Source organism: Mus caroli, unplaced genomic scaffold, assembly GCF_978045245.1.
Source record: "Mus caroli unplaced genomic scaffold, Mus_caroli_1 scaffold_19, whole genome shotgun sequence".
Lineage (NCBI taxonomy): Eukaryota > Metazoa > Chordata > Mammalia > Rodentia > Muridae > Mus > Mus caroli.
Window position 1 is genome coordinate 56,595,581 of NW_028227274.1, and position 17,214 is coordinate 56,612,794.

General features: G+C 38.9%; 1 protein-coding gene across 1 annotated transcript in view; it reads left to right on the forward strand.

Annotated features, from left to right (window-relative positions):
• The window catches only part of Slc27a6 (solute carrier family 27 member 6), a 59,593-nt gene that overhangs the window by 27,397 nt on the left and 14,982 nt on the right, over positions 1–17,214 (forward strand). The window contains exons 4-5 of the mRNA XM_021150779.3: positions 371–495; positions 15,629–15,823. Of these exons, the coding sequence (XP_021006438.1) occupies positions 371–495; positions 15,629–15,823 (320 nt within the window). The remainder of the gene's footprint in view (positions 1–370; positions 496–15,628; positions 15,824–17,214) is intronic.

The window sequence follows — 17,214 nt, forward strand, 5'->3', positions numbered from 1 at the left end:
CCATATCATTTATCTCTGAGAAGAAGGATGGATGAACTGCCCAGTGCCCACGGCAGTATTCACATGCTTTCAGGGCTGTGGTAGAATACATACATGCACTTCCAATGCTGTGGGAGTATACCTGCACATTCAATGCTATAGTAGTACACATGTAATTACTGATTTTTGTTTCCATTCGACAAATCACAACAAGTACATTTGCCATCAATACTACGTGACAGCACTAAGACACGGATCTTAAAGGTCATGTTTCCAAATGAGTTTGTTACAAGTGACCGAGGATGAGGCATGAAAGCCTGGATCTGTTAGGACATCAATATCAGCTATGTGCCAAGTTAACTTAATGCCTTTTTTCAAACTCTTCGCATAGGCGCCACATGTGTGCTAAAGAAGAAATTTTCCGCAAGCCAGTTTTGGAATGATTGCAAGAAGTACAACGTGACTGTGTTTCAGTACATTGGGGAACTTTGCCGTTATCTGTGCAAACAACCTCAGGTAAGAGAGTGTTGCTGGAGATGCTAAGGGCTTCAGACAGAATAAGCTTTCTTTGCTTTCACTGTACAATCCTCCAGAAGAGAATCTATCAAGCACACACAGGTGTTCATAGTATACAGGATAGAAGAAATATAAAAGTCCAAGAAAATAAGAGGAAGGCCACCCAAGGAAGTGTCAATAATACGCTTTGTCCTGCAGCAGGGCCAGGCAGATCCATCGTCTGGAGCACTTCAGGGTCAGGCCAATTCCAGTTTGATTGTGAAATTAGATGCATAGATTTACAGAAAAACAATTCCAAGTTGAACGCAGATAATGCCTTCTATATCAACCTGTTAGGACCCCAAGGATGAACTATTTACATTATGTCTTCATCACTGGTCAAAATTAGTCACACTGAATAAATATGTTAATATGTTTTCTATTTTCATTAAAAGATAATTCTGGGCTTTAAAAATGACATCAATTATAATTTCCTAGTTTTCTTTTGAGTACACGATGACATTGGGTGCATTCCTGTTCAGTTTTGTTTGTTTGTTTGTGTTGTTGTTGTTGTTGTTTTAATGTTGAAAGGAATTTTATTCTATACTCCTCCTCCGCCCCTCCCCCACCCCAAGCAGCCAAGCTGACATTGCTTTGATCAGTTGCTGCTGCATGAAAAATAGGTGAGTGCGGAGATTTGTCAGAGCCTGGGGTTTGTCTCTGTGGCTTATTTGCTTTTTTTGTCCTTGGCTTTATTCTGGTCTCATTTATCTTCCTAAATGCTGAAAAAACAAAAAAACAAAAAAACAAAAAAAGACTTTCTGACTTTCTAAACGCTCTTGACAACTAAGATGTGGTTTTCTTTTCTTTAATCAAATCAACACGAACCCCTTCCAGAAGAGCTAGAGAGCATGCTGCCCTTTGCAAGGAGAGACAGCAGAGCCATAGGCAGCTACACCTCCTGGTCTGAGTTCCCTCTCTTAGCCTGTTTGCCAAGATGTGGAGGATGGTTGACTGGGCGGCTCTTCTCTTCTTCCTGGTTAAAACACTAACACTGCTGCTTCCACTCCTTATGTGCAGTACAGATGAAACTAGGCTGGGAGCCCTAAATAAAAATGTAATAAATATGTGTGATTGCACAGGACAGATGGACACAGAAAAGAATGTGAATGGATGTGGATAGCCTGATCTGTGGCAGACCTTTATTCATGAGCTTGGAGTTCAACATCGGGAGACTTCTTGTCTACTTGTCTCCTTGTCAGAAGCCATCTATATTTTTTCTTATCAGCAAATCTGTATCTATTTAAAGAACACTTGGTTTCATTATCCTTTCTCATCATATATACATACACACATATGCATATACATGTGTATATATATACAATGTATATATATACATATGTGTGTGTGTATATATATATACACATATGCATGTGCGGTTTCAGGTTTAAAACCATGGACAATGGAATACTCAGTCTTGCTCCCATTCTGTAAACCTACCTAACTTGCTGCTTGTACTGTCTCCGTATGTTATTATAACATTTGCAAGGAAAGCCAACTGTTAGAACACATGGTTTTTCTTAACGAGACATAGGCGTGTGCTGGGGACAATCATGCATGTGATTCATAGATTTAGGCCAAGAGATCTTACCTAGAATCAGAGTGGAAGGAGCAAAATCCATGCCATCTGCTGTTTATGCTTTTAGATGATCATTTCGGAACGAAACCCTGTTTTCAGTACACAGTTCTGCAGGCTGGGCTGTAGGCAACAAAGATTTGGTTTTGTTTTCTGTGTGTCTTGCTTTTGCCTCTATCTATAGCAACAAACATTCTCAGTTCCTTAAAACTTAAAGTTATGCAGAATTTTCTGCATTTCAAGAGAACCTCTGAAGAGTCACTTTTTGTGGGCACCTAAAGAGGGTCTTCAGCCCAGTTGTATTAGGGTTTCTGAGTTGTATGGGAGCCTGTGTTCTGGAAGAATGAGACTGTTTCTGGGAAGAAATTGCCAACCTGGTAGGAGGTAACTGCCCTTCAGTCCATGCTGCACCAGATAGCAGCTTAACAAAGAGGGTTTTTGCTTCTCTTTTTCTTTCTCTCTTTCTTTTAAAGCAACCAGAGCTCCAGCGTTGGTGTGACTCCTTTGTGGTTGAGATCACACCAGTCCGGTACTTTGTATTGAAAGCCAGATGGGCAAGTCTATTGTGAACTAAGCCATAGGAGAGCTCTGACAGAAGTTCTGACAGTGTCAGAAAGTCTGTCTACTGCTAAGAGGGACTATATATATATATATATATATATATATATATATATATATATATTATTATTATTATTTTCGAGACAGGGTTTCCCTGTATAGCTGTGGCTGTCCTTTGTAGACCAGGCTGGCCTCGAACTCAGAAATCTGCCTGCCTCTGCCTCCCAAGTGCTGGGATTAAAGGCGTGCCCCACCACGCCCAGCAAGAGGGACTTTAAATGGCTGAGGAATAGGCAATTTTTGTGGTTCTTAAATGGCTCTATCTAATCTATCTATCATCCATGTATCTATCAATCAACTATGTATCTATCTATAAAGCATCTATTCATCTATCATCTATCTAATCTATCTATATCTATCATCTGTCTATCATCTATCTATCTTCTATCTATCTATCTATCTATCTATCTATCTATCTATCTATTGATCTATCAACTATCTTCCTCTCTCATTCTTTCTACGTGTGTGAGACTATTTATAGACTTAAGAGTAAAGATGTAAGGGGTTCTTTTTGTATGCATGTCCAGAAAAATAAGAGAAAAGCAGTCATCAGAGCTCATGTTTGGATGCCTCCTTTGTCTGAAACCATTGGTCTAGTTTTAGTAAAATGAAGTGAGGATTTTTGAGACTTTTTCAAGTCTCAGAACAATAGTAAATAGAAGTATGTAAGTGTCCATGAAAAAATACCATTGAAAAGAAAATCGAAAGAATTTGTATCACTTTTCTAGGCATACACACCACATTCAAAATATTGTTCTACCTACCATGTAGAATGGACATCGACGGCCTTTTGAGGAGTCTCATGCAGATTGACTAGAAAGTGCATTATGGGAACATTTCCTGAAGAAACACAGTTTTCCTTTCTTACCCTTGGATATTGGAAGATGTTTGTAGTAATCGTAGTATGCATTCTGTGTGTACAGTCCACATCCCTTCTTCTGGATACTGGGAAACACTTGTTCTCACAAGTTCTTTCAAATAAACTCCTTCACATGACTGACCTGACTGTCCTTCGAAGAATGACCTGGATCAAGAGAGTGGTCTACCCAGTGCTCAAACTCTCAGGCTTCCTATCTTAGTTCCAGAGTGACCATGAAATTCGTTAAGGTCACTTCAAAAACTGTGCCAGTTAACCAGTTGGTACTGTTTATGTTAAAATAGAGATCCTGTACTTTGAACTTTACTCATAATTTAGGGGAAAGGACATCAAGCTTGTTCTATGAAGATCCATAATAATAAATATTTTTGACTTTATGGATCCTAGTGCCCCCACAATTACATGGCTCTGCCTATACATCTCGAAAATGCTATAGCTGATCTCCAAATAAAAGGTATGGTTGTCCTTTATCAAAGCATTTGAGTCAAACAGGTGGGCCAGTTGTGTTCTTTGGAGGCTGTAGCGCGCCACGGCTTGATTTAGACTTCATAATAATATTAGACAGCTATATAAGACAAAATTTCTGTCCATGAACAAATAAGATTTTTAAAGCTTCCACTCTTTTCTTTCCTTCCTTTCATATTTGCACATATGTGTGAGCATGGTTATATGCAGGAGTATACAATTCCATAGGATTCACTTTCAGGCCTGCTATGTGGATCTGTGATGCTGCTTTTTCATTATTGTAAGAAAACCATTTTTATTTATACACACACATTTCTGTTTCAGCAATTTGAATCATGGAAACAAAACTGTGAATAATGACTGTGGTAGCGTTCAATAATTAACTCAGTGACCTGTGGAATAATAACTTCATATCACACAGGAACATAATTTGGGCCATGTTTTACATCCAGAAGTACATATGTTTGGATTTTTAAGTATTTGCTGAGAATAATTTAAAGGAGTTTTGTATATCTGTCTAGCAAGTCAGCTGAAAGACCATTGAACTGGAGAGCGTCTGCTTGCCAGTCTTTCCAAGTGCAGTGTATAGATTTAAGATTAGACTAATAGAATCTAAAACTGACCATACGTGATGTGACTCAGTCCATGAAATAAAAGAAGCTGCACTTTTGTTATACAGTTAACACTAAATGCATGTAATAGTTCAATATGAAGAGGCAAAGAAAATGTTCTAGTCATTATTATTATTATTATTATTGCTACTTATGATAGGAGTATGTTAATATTAAATGAAGGGGTATTAACAAGAGCATAAAAGATTATATTTAAATATAAAATGAATGATGATTACAATATTGAAGAGAAAATAATGCTGAGAAGAGTCTTTGTAGGTATTGAAAGAGTGTATCCGTTGAGTATGTCATTAAGCAGAAAGAATTCAATTTGCTTAGACACAAAGTCAGCAAAGCCTGCAAGATATTATGTCTTCTTACAGAATGATGTTTTAAGTGAAAATCCTTAGCTTTAATTTGTTAAAGTGGTAGTTAGCTCACCTTTCATGGTAGACAGTAATTTAAATAATTGCTTCAAAGTCTTAGCAACCCATTGGTCTCAGATCCATCCTCCATGATGTATTCATTTCTGGGATGGCAGGCATGAAGATCAGTTTAGTAGTGTTAATAGTGGTGAAGATTTGAAAATAATGTGGTAATCAGAAAATAAATGATAAGGAAATAAATCATGGCATAATTATCTGTTGTTTGTATAATAGTGGGAAATCGTGTGCTTGAAGGATGACAGCTGTCATAGCTGGGGTTAATGGATAACATGATAGCATCTGGAATCACCTGAGACAGTCCTACCTGTGAGGGATTGTCAGAACGTGGTCCAGCAGTGGAGTCATGTGAGGAGAATTCTGAGTGCTTATGAAAAAATTCCAAGAAAACAAGACAAGAGTCTTGTGACCTCAGTTTCTTCAAAAGCATAGAAATGTTCTTGGGTTGGGTTTTCATGATCCTTCCAGGCGTAGGAGGTAGGGATGAGTTTACTTCAGATTATTCATTACAACTGGCTATTGTTATTTGTTTATCTGCCTCCATGGAAAAACATGTCCTTGCCCTGTGTGGCTTGTCTTGTGATTATATACATGAACTCATGAGAATTTACTCAGGCAACCTTTCTGAATTCTCAGAGTATAAATTTCCTGATGTTCTGACTAGAGCTGCCTATTGCACTAGAGTTTAGTCTGCCTCGTTTCTAGGTGCCACTCTGCCAGGTCCAGCTGCCAACTGGAACAGTAAACAAGGAATTATTTAGCTTCTTGACATTCATTAGATTAACTGATGTGGGAAGACCTATCTAACATAGCCTGTACCATTTCCAGGGTGGAGATCCTGGACCATATAAGATGGAGTGAGCTGGGCATTGAGGTACAGGTCCTGTACTTTCCAATTGGAGGTGTTGTGTGGTCAGGTGCTTCAAGCTCCTGCTGTCATGAGTTGCTGCTCTATGGACTGTAACCTTGAACCATGAGCCAAAATAAACACGTTCTTCCTTAAGTTTCTTTCAAAAGGGCATTTAATCAGAGCAAGAGAGTAAGTAAATAAAACAAGCTAACAGTTTGGGACATATTTAGAACACAGCAACAAAGCAAAATGTATAGCTACATCACAATGTAATTTTATCAGCGCACATATGTGGATCTGTAAAATAATATTGTATGGCCCGATTTTAGGTTTTGTTTCCTTTTTTCTTTAATTTACAAGTTTTCAGTAGCATCTGTAACTTCTTTTTTTCTGCAATACTACATATTGAGTCAGTTGATCTTTCTTTATACTCTCTAATGACAATCATTTGTTTTCTTTCTTTTTGCTTGCTTTCTTTTTAAATTTATTTTAACAGGTACTGATACCTTGCTTGCATGTATAACTCTATGTCACTTACATGCCTGGTGCCCATGGATGCTAGAAAAGGGTGTCAGGTTTCCTAAAGCTGGGTCATAGACAGCTATCAGCTACCATGTGGGTGCTGGGTATCAAACCTGGGTACTCTGCAAGAGCAGCTAATAACGCTCTTAATTGCTGAATCATCACTCCAGACCCTGATTTTCTTTTTCTTTTAAGGAAGACACAGTAGAATAATGAAGGCTTGAGCATCAGAGGAACAAAATTGATATTTTGGACCAAGAGGTTCTGCCAATCCTTTTGATTCATTTGGCTTTCTATATGAGCTGGAGCATTACGATAATTATCTTTCTCATTTAAAGATATATAAAATCACAGCCCATAAGAGTTCGTGTCTTTGGAATCTGATTTACAGACTCCTTTTTGTATTCGCTTCAGTACCGTGCCAACACATTTCACAATGAGTCTTGATGAAACCCATCTCTAACTTGAAAAGCATCCAAGAGTTATGCTATATAAAACACTGCTGTCTGCTCAGGCAAAACAAATCATAAGGCTTGCAATGTAACTGTCTTATTCAGAAAATTGGTAGTGCACAGTCCAAGAATTAGTTCCACTCCAGATAAGCAGTATCTACAGGCTCCCAGGAGGCAGGACCAGCATAGCTGCCCTGGGCTGTGTGAGAAGGAGCTCTCTCCTCGAGTGAGCATCTTTCTCCATCTGCAGAGAAAGAGCTGCTCTCCTCGAGTGAGCGTCTTCTCCATCATCTGCAGAAGTCGGTTGAAGCTTCTTTGTTCCGTGAATCCACTACCCAGTGAGCATATTTCAAAGGGTTCTGTATGCTTTGCTTTTGTTATAGTTATTCCTGTTGCTTTTAAAATCAAAGTTGTCTTTTTGCACAGTTGACAGATTGAAAGAGGAGCTGGAGAAATGACTCAGTCCCTATCATCAGAGGTGCTATGATTGCACAGCGCCAGACTTCATTTCCCAGCACCCAGGTCAGGAGGCTCAAACCACTGTTACCCCAGCTCTAAGGGATACACCCACATACTCACAACCAAGTTTTTTCTATTTTAGATTTATTATATATATATATATATATATATATATATATATATATATATATATATGAATACACCACTGCTCTCTTCAGACACACCAGAGGAGGGCATCAGATCCCATTACAGATGGTTGTGAGCCACCATGTGGTTGCTGGGAATTGAACTCAGGACCTCTGGAAGAGCAGTCAGTGCTCTTAACCATTGAGCCATCTCTCCAGCCCCACAACTACTTTTTTTTTTTTAAGTTGAAAAAAGTTCAAAGAGGTGGCTCTGTGGGTAACATTGTTAGCAGTAGAAACAGCAGGGCCTGAGAACAAATTCCTAACACTCTCTTACAAAACTTATTAGGCTCTCACTTGCCTGTAACCTCAACATTTGGGACAAAGACATGCAGATGCTAGGACCTCACCTTTTAGCCCTAGCCAAATGTTGAGCTTTGGGTTCAGAGAGAAACCCTGTGTCAAAAAATGAAGTGGAAAATGGTAGATAAAGATGCTCAGCATCCTCTTCTGGTCTCCACACTTCACGCACATGGTGGGCTCACCCACCCAGAAGTGTGTGCATATACTGTACACACATGCACCACACGCTCAACTGAAAAAAATACAAGTAATTTTTAAATGGAGGAGTACTCTGAAGACATGAACCATTCCATCTTTTGATCCTCGATCTATAAAGTGATATGACTATATTCAAGAAAGGTTTTAGTATTTTTATCCATGTGTCTAAATAAAAATATGTGTGCTATTGTTTTGTGACTTTCCTTCAGTTTTAACTGCCATCTACTTTGTTTTCTGTTCACATGTCCATGTGCCTCCATTTACTGTGACTAAAAAAAGAAAGGGAGCAAAGCAATTTGAGGAGGCAAGGATTCGCTTCAGCCTACAGTTGACTGGCCATCATGAAGGGTTGTCAGGGCAGGGACTCAAGGCAGGAACTGAAGCAGAGACCATGGAGCCTGGAGCAATACTGCTTGCTGGCTTGCTCTCCATGGCATGCTCAGTTTGCTTTCTTATCTGACTGAGGACCACCTTCCCTGGAGTGGCACCATCCATGGCGGGCTGGGCCTCTGCATCAGTCATCAACCAAGGTAACACTGGTCCATAGACTTGTCTACAGGCCATTCTTGGGGGACATTTCCTCAGTTGAAGTTTCCTCTCCTCAGGAGACACATTTGCTTGTGTCAACTTGACCGAAAAGTAACCATCTTAGTATAACACCAGTACACGTAGAGTAGTCTTAAAACATTAGTGTTTGAAAATATTTAAAATACACTAATTATTTTAGCTGAGATACATATAATTTAAACTTGACTCAACAATTTGTTCCTCATGTAATAGCTGTGATTTCATTTTTAACTTAGCATTATTAAAATGGCCACTAATTCTTCTACTCTGCACTGCAGTTGAAATTTCTCAATAGCATGCCTTAACCCTTTAACTATCTTGATGAAGTTTGCTTATTTACTTATTCATAACAAGACATTCCCCATGGAGATATGTTTTTAGGCATTATCTTCACAAACATGAATATAATTCTGATTTCTGGCAGCAGAAACTTCTTTGTCCTGTTCTTAAAAGCTGGAGGTGAAGGGAGGCACAAGTCTGCATTCCACTGGCTTCCTCGTCTCAGCGCTGTCATGACATGCAGTTTTGGTTTCATTCATAGCAGTCATTCATTTTATCTCATTGCTTTTGAGTTGTAGGCTACAGAAATAAAGCATTTCAGAGATTTTCTTGTCCTATTTATGCAACATTGTCAATATGTGTTCAGTAGGAATGTTGGCAAAGGAGACCTTACAGAAATTATAGTTATGACTCTGAAATCTGAAGATGATCCTATAGATTCAACTCAGTGCCATAGGCTTTGGAAGTAGAAACATTTGTCTGGCTGCAAGCAAGAAATGTTTACCATGGGGACATTAGATATTTTGCAAGTATGATTTAGAAAACAATGGATATTTATTTATTTATTTATTATTTTTATTTTTTATTTATTAGGTATTTTCTTCATTTACATTTCCAATGCTATCCCAAAAGTCCCCCAAACCCTCCCCCACCACTCCCCTATCCACCCACTCCCACTTCTTGGCCCTGGTGTTCCCCTGTACTGAGGCATATAAAGTTTGCAAGACCAATGGGCCTCTCTTTCCAGTGATGGCCGATTAGGCCATCTTCTGATACATATGCAGCTAGAGACACGAGCTCCGGGGGGTACTGGTTAGTTCATATTGTTGTTCCACCTATAGGGTTGCAGACCCCTTTAGCTCCTCGGGTACTTTCTCTAGCTCCTCCATTGGGGGCCCTGTGATCCATCCAATAGCTGACTGTGAGCATCCACTTCTGTGTTTGCTAGGCCCCGGCATAGTCTCACAAGAGAAAGCTATATCGGGGTCCTTTCAGCAAAATCTTGCTAGTGTATGCAATGGTGTCAGTGTTTGGAGGCTGATTATTGGGTGGATCCCTGGGTCTCTAGATGGTCCATCCTTTTGTCTCAGCTCCAAACTTTGTCTCTGTAACTCCTTCCATGGGTGTTTTGTTCCCAATTCTAAGAAGAGGCACAGTGTCCACACTTTGGTCTTTGTTCTTCTTGAGTTTCATGTGTTTTGCAAATTGTATCTTGTATCTTGGGTATTCTAAGTTTCTGGGCTAATATCCACTTATCAGTGAGTACATATCATGTGAGTTCTTTTGTGATTGGATTACCTCACTCAGGATGACCTATATGTAGAAGCCTATGTTACAAGACTAAAGAGAGGCTCCTGTGACCTGAGACATCCCCTCAGTCCACAGCACATAGTACTACAGCCTCAAGGAACTAGCTTGCTGAGAACCTGAATGGACTTGGGAGTGAATTCCTCTAACACCTCTAGATAAGAGTCCAGCAGTCAACAACCTCATTTCAGCCAATGTCAGCCTATGGCCTCCATAAGAGGTAATGCATTTGGGTTTATATGGCTACATCTGAGACATGTATGGCAGCAATAGAAAGCTAATGAGAGGTCATTACATTAGTATAGGAGAATACCATAAAGAAATATGATTTACTGTTGTTGGGTTTGGGTTGCTCACATTTACAAGACTTGATTTGACTCATGGTGCTCTGTGTATTGTCATATTTATGCCAGTCTTTTAGCAGATTATGTACATATTTCTGATTGTGTATAATAAGGAGTGGAGTTGATAGGCTGTTTTGCATACATGTGTCTAACATTAACACCTGTCACTAAATGCCTGATCACAGTTGTGGTACTAATAATCTATGGCCTTCTATGCAATCTGTGCAGAATCTCACGTGCCCTGAATCCCTGCCAGGGCTAAGTGTAAATTTTGTAGTGATAAAAAAAAGCATAGGTTAATATTTTTTCATATTTATTATCAACAGTGTCATTTGTCTCTGGTGACTAACGATGTTCTTGCATAGTGATTAGGTGCTTGGTTGGATATATGGTTCCCATTTAACCTTTTGACAAACACCTAAGCAAGAACAAGCAAGCAGAAATTTCATAAAACTGCAAAAAGCCCTGAGGTCAAATCAGTATACACAGCTTACATGCCCCAGCACAGAGCAGGTCGTGAACTTCAATTCCTATCACATGTCTACAGAAAATTTCTATCCTTATAGGGTCCACATGGACCATGCAGAGGGCAGCCCAGACAGATGCTGTCCATATCTGTGTCATGAATCTGTGACAGTGCTTAAGAATGATACCCTTGGAGTAGAGAGTACTGAGTCACTTTGAAAGGCTACTGGTAGATCAGTTCTTTCTTTATATCTCAAATTTCTCCTAGAAGAGAGATGAGCCTTTCCTGGTATGGAATGTAAACTAATTTTCTCTGGGACCCATAGTTCCTAATGTTTTTAGGCTGTTTTCTACAGAGATATACTTGAAAGAGTAGTCTAACATGTTACTGTTATTCTATTAAAAATCACATATTATTATAACTCTATGACATCCCTACTTATAGGCATAGACCATGTATGCCTACATCATAACCTATTTGTATTTGATTATTTATAAAAATAATATGTCCTCTTCTGTGTAATGTCCTTGAATGAACAATTAGATGGGTAGGTAGATAGGTAGATTGAATGATTGATTGATTGATAGGTATGTAAACATATACAAACATCTGTCTGTGCATGGATATATTTATTGATATCATGAGAAAGAGAGCTTTTAAAATATTTTTCTTTATTTCTTAGTTTAAAATGCTTCTAATTTCAGTGGTATTTTTTTCTTCTTCTCATTGGGTGTTTAAAATTGTGTTATTATTTATAAAATTTCTAGATTTGAATAATTGATGTCAGACAGTGCTTTGAATCAGTTTAGGACTTGCTACAGGCTAGATATGTGATTGATGTATGTTGCTACATGTTTTATGGATACCAGAAGAGAGTATGTGTTGTTCAGTAACATCTCCTAATGGTGTATACACATAAATTCAATCAAGCTGATGTCATGCTTCTTTGTTTCTATGATTCTTTTCTCACCTACTCAGCCAGCACCAGAGAGAGGCCAGCAATGGAGACTATCCACTGCTTCTCTTTATCTGCAAATATAGAGCTTTATATATCCTGACTATGTTACTCAACAAAAAGGAATTTAATGTTGTCATCCTTCTGATGAATTACTAAATGCTATTCTTCATTAGCCAAAGCATTTCTGTAGTTAAAGCCAACCCCACAGGATGTTCTTTGCTTGTGCTAGCTTCTTCTTGGCCCAACTGACTACTCTCAAGTTTTGTATCAGCTGTTACTGCAGTTTCTAACCCATGGCGTGTGATAAAATACTCTTGATAAAAGCAGCTTAAAGGGAAAGGCTTTATATTAGCTCAGTTCAATGTCAGCCTATCGGAGCAGGGGAATCAGGCAGCAAGAACAGCTGGTCACACGCTGCCTGTCCTCAAAGAAGAGGGCAATGACTGCCTTTGCTTCTTAGCAAATGTCACACTGATTCTTAGCATGTACCACTCACAGTCCAGGAACCCTTGCCCCAGGAATGGCTCTGCCCACTGTTAACATGGGCCTTCTACATCAATTAGTTAATCAATGCATCTCCTCAGAGGCAGGCTAAGAGAACTATGTCACAGGTGAGTCTAGGTTCTATCAACCTGACAGCACTAAGAATGTGTCTGGCACCTAAGACCTGTTTCTTACACATTGTATATAGTTTGGCTTCATGTATTTATGCATTAAGAAAGTGTGGCCAGGCAGTGGTGGTGCATGCCTTTAATCCCAGCACTTGGGAGGCAGAGGCAAGCTGATTCCTGAGTTCCAGGCCAGCCTGGTCTACAGAGTGAGTTCCAGGACAGCCAGGGCTATACAGAGAAACCCTGTCTTGGAAAAAAAAAAACAAAAAAAGTGTTTTCTATGCAGAATTTATATTTTATATTTAATACATTTTCTGACATATTTGAGCTTAAGTCTTCTATGATGTTGGTAGTGTTTGCTTGTTTGTTTGTTTGATCTGTGATTTGCCCCATTCCTCACTTATCTTTACATGAAATTTTATTTTTATTATATATTCATTGACTGTCTCTTTTTAGATATACAGTCTTTCTTTTGTTTTCTTTAAATGTTTTCCTCTGGGCTACAAAGTTGGCTCAGTTGGTAAAGATACTGTCTGCCAAGCTCGAGGACCTGAGTTTAATACCTGAGAGAGCTGATGCCCGTAAGTTATCCTCCAACCTGCTACACATACCGGCTGTGGCATGCACGTGCATGCACGTGCATGCCACACACTCACACACTCACTGTAGACACTTAAAGGCTTTCCCTTGAGTTCCTTGAGTACTCTAATTACTTTAAATTGTACAACATCAATCCTTAATTTGTCACATGCTATAATAAGGTAGTATTTTCCCACTTTACAGAAAATGCAGTGATTTTATAAAACTTTAATTCAGTTATAGACCTTGAAGATTTATATCCTAGCTCTTGTGTCTAACTGTGCACATTAAAAACCTTATAAGCATCATCAACTTGAAGGGCAAATGTCTATGCACACATACATGTGAGTGCCCTGCTTTCTAGACCCATTCTTCTCTTTTAGCTCTTTGTTTGTTTGTTGCTCTATCAATAACACTATGTGTTTGGTGTTGAGCGCATCCTTTGTGTTCTGTCAGGTACCGTATTTAGTTTTACATATCTTTGTAGACATTTTTAAATGTATGTGAATGTGTATATTTCTATGTGAGTATTCTACATGGGTGTAGTGTCCTCGGAACTTCTGGCACTCAAGTTATAGATGGTTGTGAGCTGGCACAGGTGCTGGGAGCTCAACTCAGTTCCCCTGCAAGAGCAACAAGTGCTCTTAACCACCGCGCCATCTCTCTGACTCGAGCTCATGTTTGGTTTTTAGTCTTATGAAGGTATGATTTGTTTTTAAGGTTTTCAACAGTGCTTTTATAGGATATAAAATAGCCAGCCATAAATAGCCTCCCGGCCTCCTTGAGAATAATCTTCCACCTTCTCTCTTTCTCTAGTTTTCCACATCTCCTTTTCCCTCTTTTTTTCTTACCACTTACTTTACCAGAAAATGTTTAAGCACCATACTGATATTTGTTATTTTTGATATTTTCAACCTTAAGTACATAACCTGATAGTCTCCCAGCCCTTTTAGAAATTGTTCAGGTAAGTTTATTCGTTTTCTCAGTTTCTTACTGTTCTGCAGGAATATATATTTTTCTCTGGGACAGTTGTCACACAACCCACTCATGTTAGACTTCTTTTGACACGTTCTAACCTTTAAACCTCTATGCTTTAATAATCGTTCAGAACGGTATTAAAATCTAATTACAGATGCCTCGGATTTGGCACCTAAGGGCTCAGAATAGAGTTTAGCATAACTGAGATCAAATCATTTCATGGAGGCACTTCCAAAGTCGTCGATATAGTTTCTCTTAACTAATTTTTCTGATTACTGACTGCTCCCGTTCAAAGCCGTGGTGTCGTAGATTGTCATTGTGATCAGGTCAAGGGGATTTCTCATCTGAAAAGCACTTTCGTCACGTTCTTTGGGTCCAGTAGCTTCTCAACCCAGACTGGTTTCCTTACCTCTGGAATTCAGAGAGTAACTTTCCTAGCACTTAGCCAATGAGGAACAAGTAACCGAGGACTCCCAGGCAGGCTACAGAGCTCCCTCATTCTTTCTCATAGTTTCTTGATATTGAGGAGCATTTCTTAGGTTCCCACCTACAGGCTTAATATCCAGCTCACCCACTTCTAGTCACATCTTTTATGTGTTTCCCAAATAGCTTCACGTTCATGTCTATTTATCCTTTAGCATTGAAAGACTAAAATGTTTCATTTTAAACCATTTTGGTGGTGCTTAGAGAAACAGACTCCGATCAACTGATCATATCAAATTGTCAGTGTCAAGGCCATTGATCTCTCTACTTTATCATTATTATTGCTTATTTAACATTGCTTTTTACATTTTACCCACAAGTGGTTCTGAGCAAATTATCAGTTTACCATGATTACAATGATAATCCAGTCTTACTTGAACTTAAATGTACATTATTCACATTAATTGACATTATGTTTCTTGGACATAGAACAAAATCCATTTCCTCTTCAACTCAAAATACAAATAAACGTTGAGAAGGTCGTGCATTCTAAATATGAATTATGCCGAGTTGTCTCAATTTCTGTCAAATTGTCTCTAAGCACTTAATTTTTACTGTTACTTCCGCTGCTGGGAATTGAAGGTTACTTGGTGGCAAAATTATACAGGTAATAAATGAAAATAAACATTTCATAATCTTTTGAAAGTTTAATTCATCCTAAAATGCCATTTTTCCCGTCCTAGAAGGCCTACCCCCTCATCAAAGGAGTCTGTGATTTGTAATTTGGAAAGAACGTTTTCCTCCCAGATATGGAGGAGAACCAGATCTAACCCTCCTACCCAGCATTAGCTGCTGGACTTGACTCTCAACAGGACTGTGTGGTTCCCTTGTGCTTGTCTCTCTCTTCTGCTACTGCACATGCTCCATTCAACTTTAGGACAGTTCAGTTGTCATATAAATAACAGCAAAAGAGAGAGTGGGGAACTAAAATGACTTACAAGCGAAATCCTTTCTCCTAACAGAGAGAAGGGGAAAAGGACCATCGGGTACGTTTGGCAGTTGGAAACGGTTTGAGCAGTGATGTGTGGAGGCAATTTTTGGACAGATTTGGAAATATTAAAATGTGTGAACTGTATGGAGCTACCGAGGGAAACATAGTCTTCATGAACCACACTGGGAAGATTGGATCTGTCGGGAGAGCAAACTTCTTCTACAGTGTAAGTATAGCAGTTTCTCTATAGATAGTACGTTGAGGTCCACACTCTTGTCTAGAGCTTATACTTCTATGTTGTGAAAAGTCAGAGTATGCTCTAGAAGTTGGGCACATTTGCAAAGGCAATGGTGGCTGTGGGTGATTGATCGGTAAACCCCAGCAATGTGGCATCTGCTGCATGGAGATGACTGCAGGGTGGGGATGACTGATTGCAGGGTGGGGATGATTGACTGTGGGGTGGGGATGACTGCAGTGTGGAGATGACTCCACAAGTCTCTCCATTCCTCTTGAGTATCTCCCCTCCACAGCTCCTTATCTTTTTATCATTTATACCCCATAAGTTATATAAGTTATAAGTTATAATATACAGCAGTAATACTACTTTAAGAATGACAGAACCAAAGCAGGTTCTGGAGAGAATGACAGAACCAAAGGTCTGGAGAGCTGGGTCAATGGGTAGGATGTGCCACAACTGGTCTGGACAACCCTAGCTCTATGTCCCTAACTCCAGCTCCCTGGGAATCTGATGCCCTCTGCTGGCCCCTTAGTTACCTGCACACCCAGGACATTCATTCACAAGCCACGTGCACATAACAAAGATACTATACATAAACGAAGAAAATACACTTAGATAAAGATAATTTTAAAAATTTTAGTGATGTAGGGTATTTAAATAATACAATAAACTGCTTAAATTAAGTGACATATGTGGAACCTATTTCTACTAAATGTATAGCCCCCATTCATTTCAATGTTTTGGGAAAAATTAACAGACATTGCCACAACGCTTAGGAAATTAAAAACAATTGCATTCCAGTGAAGGCCCATATGTGACTCCAAGTCACTGCAGAGACTTCCAACAAGAGCAGGCTGAGATGCCTTGTGCTTACACTGCTGGCCTATATTCACTATAACTATAGCTTCCTCCTGGAAGACTGCTGTCATGTCAGTGATATACAAAAACAAAATTGTCTCCTTTTTTATTTTTTACTTTTTAGAAAAATACTGATTTTCAATTCATTTTAGTTTACTTAATTATATCTTGAAAAAAATGTTAAAAGTTGAACCTAACACCATACAAAATCTAGTTTCTCTCTTTTTTTAAATCATTTCAGCTACCTGCTGTCTGGTTACAGTACAAATAATTTAAAAAATTCAATGGCCATTCCATAATTAAGCAAAGGGATTATAAGTGTGTCTCTTAAAACTTGAAAGCTTGCTGCTTTGAAAGGAATAAACTCCCAAGTAGAGAGAATGAGCTAAGGAGAAAGTGTGGCTTCCTGTAACCCCAATGTGGTCACAGCTGCAATCCCTGACACTTAAAGAGATGACATCCCACTAATGTGACTGATGGGATAAGATAGAAATCAGGAAGCAATATTCAAAGCAAACTCA